The sequence below is a fragment of the Myotis brandtii genome, unplaced genomic scaffold (genome assembly GCF_000412655.1).
Source record: "Myotis brandtii unplaced genomic scaffold, ASM41265v1 scaffold28, whole genome shotgun sequence".
Lineage (NCBI taxonomy): Eukaryota > Metazoa > Chordata > Mammalia > Chiroptera > Vespertilionidae > Myotis > Myotis brandtii.
The window spans coordinates 4,660,793-4,672,701 of record NW_005360676.1 but is presented as its reverse complement, the minus strand read 5'-3'; the positions used below and the strand labels follow the sequence as shown (position 1 = coordinate 4,672,701).

The window sequence follows — 11,909 nt, the reverse complement described above, 5'->3', positions numbered from 1 at the left end:
GCTCCCGGCTTCGCCGAGGAGAAAGTCCATTCTCCCCCTTTCAACGTTTCCTCAGTTCCGGTCGGGGTCTGCCATCCTCCTTCGTCGCAGTCACCGGGCGGGAAGGTGGCGGAGGGCGGCTCCGGCCGGGAGTCCTGGCCCGGTCCGCTCCCCAGACCTGTTGCCTAACAACACATGCTGCCCTCCCGTCGGTAAAATGAAAACTAGGAGCTCCCCTGGGCGTCATCCTCCACCGCGAGCCTCCTTTTAAAACGATCACCTGAGGGAACTTGGTCATCATGAGTCAGTGACAGGACACCCCGAGGACTTCTGTGGACTACAGTTAAAAAAAAAAAAAATCAGGGAAAAGCCCGAGTGACCCATTCTTCTTTCCCAGTTGGTGTTGAGGTTCTTCGCGGTTTGCTCGCTCCTGGAACATGAGGGTTCGTGTAGTTCCTGCTTCAATGATCTCAGTTAATAAAGCGGAGTTTTGTGTCCCGCCACCGCCGGGTACAATCTGCCCACGGTAGACGTGGTGGACGTGGACCCGTCGCCTTTTCCCGAGCTTCAGGCCGAGGGATGCTTCTGACACCAGGGTATTGCCCGGCTTTGCCCACACTGCCAGAGGCACTCGGGGGACATTGTGCAACGCTAACAGAAACTCCCCCCTTTTAAAGCATCTTCGATGGCCATATCGATCTTACTACAAAAGTGACTTTTGAACCATTCCAGCAAGGCAGGGCTTTCTGAGCACTGCCAGTCACAGTAAGTGACAGGGCTGATTAGACTGTAGGGCTTCTCACTTTCGGTTTACCCACTAGACTTCTGCCCTCCTGCTAGAGAAAGTGTCCTAAGGATGAGAAAACTGTGTAATAGGACATTTTATTTTCATATTTTGTTGCAATGCCAAAACAGGTTATTACAGTGGATGTGTAATGAGCACAGCTATTTTCTGGCTTGCTCTCGTAATTGCAATCAGGAATATTTCTCATAGTTATCCATTTAATTAAGTAGAAGCTGATAGCATTTAATGGTACCAAGCAATGTTTGGTAAGATTAACTATATTTACAAACTAGAGGCCTGCAGTGGGGGTCCTCAGCCTGGCCTGTGGCCTCTCACAATCTGGGACCCCACCCGGCAGGGGAAGGACCACGGGAGGGTTCCAGGGCGTGTCCTGTCTTGCTCAGACCCCAGCAGCAAGCTAACCTACCGGTGGAGCGTCTGCCCCCTGTTGGTCAGTGCACATCATAGCAACTGGTCAAATGGTCGGACACTTAACATATTAGGCTTTTATATATATACTAGGGGCCCAGTGCACGAATTCGTGCACCTTGAAAGGAACTGTGGGCCATGAGGCTGCTGTGGGCACAGGGGCGGGTCTTGGCCCATCCTCCACGCCCCCGCTCAGCCCCTCCCACTGTGGCCCCCAGTTCCCTGTCTACCAGCAGCCCCACTCCCATGCGCTGACGGTACTGGCCCCGCTCGCACCCGCTGATTGAGTGGAGTGATTGGGGCCGGTGCCAACAGCAGGTGCGATCGGGGCCGGGGCCGTCAATGGGTGTGAGCAGCAGCTGATGCCCCGATTGCTCCTCATGAGCAGAGGGAGGTAGAGAAGCCCTCAGGGGTGATCGGGACCGGTATCAGGCGCCAGCAGTGGGTATGAGAGGCAGCTCTGGCACCGGCAGCAGGTGAGAGTGGAGCCATTGCTGGCAGCAGTTGAGAGAGGCAGCTTCCAGCCCTGAGCAGGGGGAAGTGGAGCAGGGGAAGGTAGAGAAGCGTGCACCCCCTGGTGGTCAGCGCACATCATAGTGACTGGTTGTTCAGTTGTTCCACTGTTTGGTCTATTTGCATATTAGCCTTTTATTATATAGGGTATATAGATAGATCCTTTGACTTATATATCAATACCAGGCCTTAAAAAAAATGAGTTTTAAAACTGAACTTTCTTGCTACCACATTGTTTTTAGAATCCTGTATTTGATCACTAACGCTTCCCAGAATATGGAATGGATTATACTTTTATTAAGATGATACTGATCTTAGCTGTCACAGTGGCTCAAGCCCAAATGCCTCAGGCTGGTTCCCTCTGCCAGGGAACCATCTCTATTCCCAGTGCTTATCCTATTATCATTTTCTTTGCATGCCATGCTTTAAAAAAATTGGGAGGAGCTATGGTAAATGATACATTACCGTAAGTATATCTTGTCACACTGATATGTTTAACTTTTAAAATTTACTCAACAGATATTATTTGAGTGCTCTCTTTATTCCTACTACGTAAGAGGTAATAGGCAGTATAGCCTGGTGCCCAAGAGCTAGACTGCTTAGGTTCAGCTTCTGGCTCTGCCATTTGCCTGCTATGACTTTAGGAAAGTTATTTAAGTCATCCTTAGTTTTGTGGTGTTGTGTTTTATTCCCTCTGTTCAATGAAGATGATAATAGGGCCTATTTCATAAAGTTGTTGATAGGATTAACTGAGTTAGTACAGCTAAAGCGTTTAAAAGGGTGTGGACACAGTGTTAACTCTCATTAAATGCCAGCTCTTTTAGGTATTTGGAATGCAGTAGTGACTTCTTAATGGATCATACATTCCATAGAGGAAAGCAGACAATAAACAGTTAATGATAAGTGATTTGAAGAAAATATAGCAGGTTAGTGAATTACGGAGTGACCTAAGGAGAAGGGGAGCCATTTCATTGATAGGGTGATCAGGAATGGTCTGCATAATATCTGTGAGGAAGTATTCAGAAACAATATAGCCAGTGTAAAAATTAAAGTGATAGCAGGCTTGGCTTTTTGAGGAACAGCAAGTAGGCCAGCGAGGCTGAAGATAGTGAGCAAGAGGGAGAGTTGTGGGAGTTGAGATTGGAGAACTAATTGGGAGACCTTCGAAGTACTTCAGATAAAATATGATGGTCGTTTGGCCTGAGATTAGACAGATTGAAATAGTGAGAAGTGATCAGATTTGAGATCTCCTTTGAAGGAAGAGCTTAACAGATGAAGAAAATGAGGGACAAATGAAAAAGATCCCTAGATTTTTTGGCCTGAGCAGGTAAATGGTAGGAGTACCAGAAACTGAATTGGGAAGCACTGGGGAAGAATAGATTAAGCAGGGGGAATTGAATTCTGTTTTGGGCTTATTATATTTGTGATACTAATTGGACATCAAACTAGAGATATTGTTCTGGAAGATGTATAAAATCTAGAGGTCAGAGGAGAGATCAAACACAGAGAAAGAAGTTTAGATATCATCAGTATATGGTAAATTCCATGGATTGTATGAGATTATCTAGGGAAACTGTATATTAGAGGTTAGTGGGACACTACAACAAAACTGCTAAAATATAGATCCAAAAGAAATTATGCATCAGTGATAAAACAATACCTGAGACTAAAACAACCATGGGCTGTAATTTTGCAGTATACACAGAAAGAATATGCAATCGGTGAATTTAATTTTGACCTATTTTTTAAATCCAAGTAAAGTGGTAGATAATAAAATATATATCTGATTTGTAAAAGCTCCTTTATCCTTTAGTAACTGGTGAATCTGATACCATGTATAATTGAATGTTAATTACAGGATGTGAATATTGAATAATCGTGCTTGCCCTTATAGCTTTTGTTTGTTTTTTTCAGTACAAATACACATTTGCCCATGATGTCAACAGAATCTGTGGAGATTGACGATGCATTATACAGGTAAGAACCTTATGTAAACTGAAACTTATTTTCCCCATTCTTTGTTCTCAAATAATGAAGTAGTCTATTTGAGGTTACCATTAGGCCTATGCCGAGTTTTGTAAATATATCTTAATAGTTGCTCTTGAGTTAAAATTAGATTTTCTGCAACTTCTTTTTTTAATGATATGTAGTCTGAAAGCTAGAATAATATTTAAATCTCAGTTGCTTTAGGCCAAGCATGTCAAACCCGCGGCCCACAACGAATATTTTTGTGGCCCAGCCAACATAACGGTATATAAGAAATGTTTTAATAAAAATTTCATAACTTAATTTTTACAACATCCTGTTATACATAATTATTAATAACAAACTACAACGTTCGCTAATGACTGATTACTATAATCGTGTTCCATTCATTTCCCTTATGAGCCTTTTACACACAGGCGCACCATTTCTCTCCACTAATACTAGCAGTGAATATTTTAGCAGCCAATTGCCACGTCATCAGTCTTGGACTGATTTGTTTGGTATGTGCAATAGGAAATTTTTCACTTTCAAGAACAAGAAAAATAGGTTTATTTGCATTACACTTATTGTGTAGTTATTCAGTGTCTGGTAAGTTAGTGTGCAAGAAAAAATATTAACTTCTATTAAAATATTCTATTATTTTATGTTAATGATTACTCATTTATTTCAGCCTTTTGTATTCAACATGTCTTTATCGAAATAAACCTTTATTTCTCTGAAAATTAAAGCTTTTGTTTTTTTGCGGCCCACATAAACTTAAACCTTTATGTGGCCCGTGTTAGCCTTTGAGTTTGACATGCTTGCTTTAGACGATATGACTAAGAATGATCCTGCGATCCACCACAAAATATACCTCTTGTTTTTGGACAGAAATATATATTTATGTTCTTGGTAGTACAGGAGTCTCATGAAAAATAATCCATTCCACTTTATTTACTTATACAGTAGCATCTAAAGAATATTTATGTCAGTATAATCTCATTAATAACTTTGCACTCTATAAATAATGGAGAACTATTATGTGATTGAAGAGCTGTGATTTTAATGAAATTTAGTGAGACTTTTTTTACCATACTTTTTCAGGAAATCGAAATAGTTTTTTCAAAATTAAAGTTAAATTAAAAACACATTTGTTGCTATTATTCCTAAGAAATTTTTTAGTACTTCAAGTTATTTGTATATAAGGTAGTATCTGTTTTAAAACTTTTAGGTTTCCTCTCATGTAATCACGAAAAATAGATTTTATGTAGATACAATTTGGAAAGATAAGCTCATTGTGTATTTTGAATTCCTCTGTGTATTTTTAATGTGGGATACAGTGTCATTTTTGAGCACTTTAGAAGGATCTGATATGTTGACTTCAAATCCACTTGGAAAAAGTGGATGAAAGACTAACTTGATTTTGCTTATGTGAGAATTATTTTACCATATGTTCCCCCGATTATCAGTATACTTCAGAAGTCACCGTACGTTTGTACTCTTAATCTATAATTATGTTGTTCTTAATGTCCTTTTGATCATATTCTTGGGATAACAAATGGCAGCTCTTTGAATTTTTTTGCTAATTTTATTCATTATTTTGTTAAAATCCCTGTGAAACTTTTATATCCCTCCAACCCAGTAATTGCTAACTAATGAACATAATTTTCAGTAAGCCAGAGATTAAATTTTTTGTTTGCAATGCTATCTAAGTAGGCTGCTGTTTGCTTGACTGAAAGTTTTAGAATATAGCCGTTTAGGTATGGCATATAGGAGTAGTACATATATAATCAGGTATTGCTGGGTCATAGGTAATTTTATTATTATTATTTTTTAGGAACATCATATTGTTTTCTGTTACTTTTAGACTAAAACATTCCCACCACCTGTGTACAAGGATTCGGATTTCTCCGCATCCTTACCAACACTTATTATTTTCTGGGATTTTGTTTTTGTCTTTTTGTTTTGTTTTATAATGGCCATCCTAACAGATATAAGGTGATATTGTGGTTTTGCATGCCTCTGACCATTAGTGATGTTGAGCATCTTTTCATAACACACATAACATTTGTGTTATCTTTGGAGAAATGTCTCTTTTAGTCCTTGCTCATTTTTAGATCAGATTATATGGTTGTTGTTTTTTTGTGTTTTTTTTAACTATAGAATTATAGTTCCTTATATATTTTTGGTATTAACCCCTTATCAGATATATGATTTGCAAATATTTTCTCCCATTCTGTAGTTGCCTTTTCACTTTGTTGTTGTTTTTGTTACACAGAAACTTTTTAGTTTGAAGTAGTCCCACTTGTCTGTTTTTGCTTTTATGGCCTGTGCTTTTGAGGTCATATCTAGGAAATCTTCGTCAAAACCAATGTTTAGAAGCTCTTCCTCTGTTTCCTTCTAGGGGTTTTAGTTTCATGTGTTATCCTTAAGTCCTTAACCCATTTTAGACTCCATCAAAAAACTATTAGACTTAATAAAAGAATTCGGCAATGTAGCAGGATACAGAATTAACGCCAAGAAATCTATGGCATTTCTATACACCAATAGTGAACTTGCAGAAAGAGAGACTAAAAAAGCAATCCCATTTACCATCGCACCAAAAAAATTAAGCTACCTAGGAATAAACTTAACTAAAGAGGTAAAAGACCTCTACTCAGAAAACTACAGGACGTTGAAAAAAGAGATAGAGGAAGACATAAACAGATGGAAGAACATACCATGTTCTTGGATTGGTAGAATCAACATCATTAAAATGTCCATACTACCCAAAGCAATCTATAGATTAAATGCACTCCCCATTAAAATACTAACAGCATATTTCACAGATCTAGAAAGAACTCTCCAAAACTTCATCTGGAATAAAAAAGAACCCCGAACAGCTGCAGCGATCCTGAGGAAGAAGAACAAAGTAGGAGGGATCTCAATGCCAGATATCAAGATGTATTACCAAGCCACTGTTCTCAAAACTGCCTGGGACTGGCACAAGAACAGACATATAGACCAATGGAATAGAATAGAGAACCCACAAATCAACCCAAACCACTATGCTCAATATTTGACAAAGGAGGCAAGAACATACAGTGGAGTCAAGACAGTCTCTTCAATAAATGGTGTTAGGCAAATTGGACAGATACACGCAAAAAAAAAATGAAACTAGGCCACCAACTTACACCATACACAAATAAAGCTCAAAATGGATAAAGGACTTAAACATAAGATGGGAAACCATACAAATATTAGAGGAGTCCATAAGCAGCAAAATCTCAGACATGTGCTGAAGCAATATCTTCACCGATACAGCTCCTAGGGCAATGGAAACTAAAGAGAAAATAAACAAGTGAGACTACATCAAAATAAAAAGCTTTTGCACAGCAAAAGAAACCATCAAAAAAACAACAAGAAAGCCCACTGCATGGGGGAACATATTTGCCAATGTTATCACTGGTAAGGGTTTAATCTCCAACATTTACAGGGAACTCATACAACTTAACAAAAGGAAGATAAACAACCCAATCAAAAAAATGGGCAACGGACCTAAATAGATACTTTTCGAAAGAGGACATAAAGCAGGCCAAGAGACATGAAAACATGCTCAAAGTCACTAATTATCCGAGAGATGCAAATCAAAACGACCATCTCACACCTGTCAGAATTGCTATCATTAACAAATGACAAGTGCTGGCGAGGATGCTGAGAAAAAGGAATCCCTCATAAAGAAGTTATCGTTTGTTTTTTCATTTTTTGTTTATGTCATTCATGTAACAGAAGCCTTGCTGCCCTGTTGACGAGGTCCCAGGCAAGAATTCGTTTCTGAAACACACAGGCAAAAGCAGAAAGGAGTAAAGGTGTGACAGGCCAGCACCACACACAGCCCAAGCCCTGGCACCGTCCCTGCGGTTCTCCTAAAGGAAGCTTCTTTCAACAGTATGGATGGAACTGGAGAGCATTATGCTAAGCAAAATAATCCAGTCAGAGAAAGATAAATATCACATGATCTCACTCATTTGTGGAATATAATGAACAACATAAACTGATGAACAAAAACAGATCCAGAGACAGAGAAGCATTGATCAGACTGTCAAACCTCAGGGAACGTAGGAGAGGGTGGGTGTAAAGGGGAGAGATCCACCAGAGGACTTGTATGCATGCATATAAGCCTAACCAACAGACACAAACAACAGGGGGGTGAGGGCATGAGTGGGAGGGTTGCGTGGTGTAATTTGGAGATAAGTACACATATGTAATATCTTAATCAAGAAATAAAAATTTAAACTAAAAAAAAACATCTTAGTCTAAAATTTTTATCTAAAATTATTAATATAAATTTACATTATTGAGTGCTAGTTTTTGGCATAAAGTAGCACTCAACACCATTTGGATCCCTTTTTTTTCCTCTTCCTATTCCCAAGCTTAATTAAATGCTTATTACATCCACTCAGTAACCTAAGATAGGAATATGGTGTCATCTTAGGTTTTTTTCCCCTATTTGTTATCCTCCAAATTCAATTAATTTTTAAAATGCTTCCAGTTCATTTTCTGAACAAATCTTAATTCCATCTCTTTCATTTCCTCTCCCTAAATTTGGCATCTCTCAATGATCTGTTATTCTTTTATGTGATCTCTTTAGAGCTACTCTTGCCTCTAATCTACCTTTCATACTTTATTTAGCAATTAATTCAGAAAATGTAAACGCTATGCAAATGATCCAAAATGAGTCTCTGGGCGGGATCTAGTTGCCAGGTTGTTTGCAAACAACTTTAAAAGGATATATAATTTCAATGACTTAATTTATTGTTTTTCATTGTGTTTTACATATAGTCGACAGAGGTACGTTCTTGGAGACACAGCAATGCAGAAGATGGCCAAGTCCCATATTTTCTTAAGTGGTATGGGTGGTCTTGGTTTGGAAATTGGTAAGCAGTAGTTTTTATTTATAATTTTACATGACACTTTTGAGCGTAATTTCAAGATTTAACACCTTCCCCATGTATTATTTCTCTAAAGAAAATTAAATTCAAAACCTTAATCAGGTTTAATTATTTTGGAAAGACTACTTCGCAGTACTGTTATATTCTTCCAGAAAGAACCAGTAATGACTCTCTTGATTCTCTTTGTGATGTTAATAGCCATTAGTGGTTATTCACTGTATTTGTTAATTTATTATGGTAGTCCACATATACATATATTTATAATAGTATATTTGGAAGAATACATTAAAATTTTAAGAGTAATTATCTCAGTGTGATAAGATTATGGAAAATTTTATTTTATTTTTTATTTTTGTTAATCTGTACCTTCTTCAGGACATGTATTTCTTAAGTAGTAAAAAAGTTAAAATTATTTAGTCAGAGATGTGATGAAGCTCCATGAAGACATATCTGTTATACATTCCTAATATTGAGCTATTCTTTTTCCTTTTTCTTTATAGCAAAGAATCTCGTTCTTGCAGGAATTAAGGTGAGTAAATGTCCTTGGTAAAAAGAATTATTTGTTATGAACTCTTTTTTTTTTATTTCTCTTTTGCTTCTCAGAAGTAATGTTATTTACACTTTGAGTTAATTATTGCTTTTTTATTTAGTAGCAAAATTGTTTTAATTCTTCAGTCTTTTTTAAAAAACTTATAGAAAACTTAAAAATTTGGAAAAAAAAAGTTTTGACAAACCCCATGTACCCATCATGCAGCTACAATTATCAGCTCATAGACAAATTTTAATTTGTTTTCATGTATCTCCTCCCCATTCCCCACTGCCTACCCCAACCACCAAATTATTTTTGTGTAAGTTTCAGACATCCTATTATACACTCCTTAAATATTTTAGTATATAGTTCTAAAAGATAAGGGTCCCTTTTGAAAATATAACTACAGTACCATTTTCACACCTAAAAAATGCTTCTTAATTTCACTGGATTAGTTATCTGTTGCTGCAAAATAAATTACCCCACAACTTAGCAACTTAAACAGGAGCACCTATCTCAGTTTCTGTGACTCAGGAATCAGACACAACTTAGGTGGTTCCTCTGTTTGAGGGTTTCTAACAAGGCTCCAGTCAAGATATTGGCAGGGTCTGCAGTCATCTAGGGTAAGGATCTGCTTCCCAAGGTGGCTCAGGTAGTTATTGAAAGGATTCAGTGGCAAAGTTGTGCCACTTCACGTTCTCACCTCAGCTCCTTTCTGGCTGTTAATCAATTCCTTGCCATGTGGCCCTCTCCATAGGGCAGTTTGCTTCATCAGAGTAAGCTAGCAAGAAGAAAAGAAAGGGAATGTTCTAGCACCGTGGTCGGCAAACTGCGGCTCGCGAGCCACATGCGGCTCTTTGGCCCCTTGAGTGTGGCTCTTCCTAAGCCTTAGGAGTACCCTAATTAAGTTAATAACAATGTACCTACCTATATAGTTTAAGTTTAAAAAATTTGACTCTCAAAAGAAATTTCAATCGTACTGTTGATATTTGGCTCTGTTGACTAATGAGTTTGCCGACCACTGTTCTAGCAGACCAGTCTTTAGTAATCTAATCTCAGAAGTGACATTCAATCCCCTCTGCTGTATTCCTCAAAAGCAAGTCACTAGGTCTTGCTTACACTCAAGGGGAGGGAATTACATAAAGGCCTAAATACCAGGAAATGAGAATTATTGGGGTCATCTTAAAAGCCTACCACAATCATCAAATATCTAGTTAAAGTTCAAATTTTCCCAATTATCTTCTGAGATATTTTCTCAAAAATTATTGTTCTAATCAAGATCCAAGTAAAGTCCATACACTAAACTTGGTTTATTTTAATCTATAGATTTCCCTTCTCTGTTCCCCCCCACCCCTTGCAATTTGTTAAAGAAACCAGATTATTTATCACATATACCTCTACTTCTGTATTTCCTGTAAACTGGTAGTTATATTCAGACAGTCAGATTCATATTTGATTCTTGTGGCGCCATTACTTCACAGGTGATATTTTGTTCTCCCCTGAGGAGGAAATAATACTCTGTTGTCTCTCTCTTTGTGGTTATTACTACCTATTAATGATTATTGCCTCGATTCATTATTTTATTAATGGCAGTGATATTCTAATTCTGTCATTCTTTTTATTTATTAGCTGGAATAATATTTAGAAAGAAAATTTGTCATTCATCACATATTTGGTTCTACTAAAGTGGTACTATATGAAGAGCAGAAGAAATATTTGATATTTTCCCACTTTATTTACCAGTTTTCAAATCAGTGGTTTTTCTATCATCCCCCAGCAGTAGCCAGTGAACATGTGTGTGTGTGTGTGTGTGTGTGTGTGAATATGATGACAAACTCAGATTTGATAGGTTTTGATCTGTGATAGTAGCTGTTCTCATTGATGCTCACATTGTTTTACCTTTCCTTGTTCAGATCTTCTTCAAGTTCTTGAGTCCTCTTGGTACACCCCAGTAGTCTTTGATTGCTACTGATTATAAAATTTTTTCAGCAAAACAATTCCAGTATTAATAACAATATGATTACTAATCAAAAGCAGTTAAGTAATTTTAAAAATTTTTAAGATTTTTTTTTTGTAGTCACTTTAAGTCATTCCTTTGGGCAGTTATGCAACAAATTCAATAGGTAGTTTTGTCCATTTATTTATTTTGCTTGGATTTTTAGGGATTGCTTTTTTTGATTTAACGTAGTATTAACATTATGTGAGACTTAAAAAATTCAAACTCAGTTTAATAAAACAAAGTATATTCAGGTAAGCCTAGCTTCTTTGTACCCTATACCCTCTTTTCCTAATTAGCTCACCCCCTTTTTCATCTGTTTTTAAATATAAACAAAACAGATAAATGTGAAAATTTTATGTTTGTACATATTTATTCCCACCTGCCTTTCTTAGATAAAGAGCCATACTTTCCTCCATCTTGCTTTTTATCATTTAATAGTATGTTCTGGGTTTATCCCATATTGTTAATTATATATATACTAGAGGCCCGGTGCACAAAAATTTGTGCACTCGAGGGGCGGGGGGAGGGGGGGTCCCCCAGCCCGGCCTGTGCCCTCTCGCAGTCTGGGACCCCTCAGGAGATAACGACCTGCTGGCTTAGGCCTGCTCCCGGGTGGCAGAGGGCAGGCCCAATCCCTAAGTGCAGCCCCTGGTCAGGCTCAGAGCAGGGCCGATTGGGGAGTTGGGGCGCCGCCCCGTCATGCACAGAGCAGGGCGGATCGGGAGGTTGCAATGCCACCCTCAGTCACGCTCAGGGTAGGGCCGATTGGGGGGTGGGGGC

General features: G+C 38.2%; 1 protein-coding gene across 1 annotated transcript in view; it reads left to right on the top strand.

Moving 5' to 3' along the window:
- UBA6 (ubiquitin-like modifier activating enzyme 6) overlaps positions 1-11,909 on the top strand; it is an 81,942-nt gene that overhangs the window by 926 nt on the left and 69,107 nt on the right. The window contains exons 2-5 of the mRNA XM_005868890.2: positions 454-575; positions 3,620-3,682; positions 8,492-8,586; positions 9,102-9,130. Of these exons, the coding sequence (XP_005868952.2) occupies positions 454-575; positions 3,620-3,682; positions 8,492-8,586; positions 9,102-9,130 (309 nt within the window). The remainder of the gene's footprint in view (positions 1-453; positions 576-3,619; positions 3,683-8,491; positions 8,587-9,101; positions 9,131-11,909) is intronic.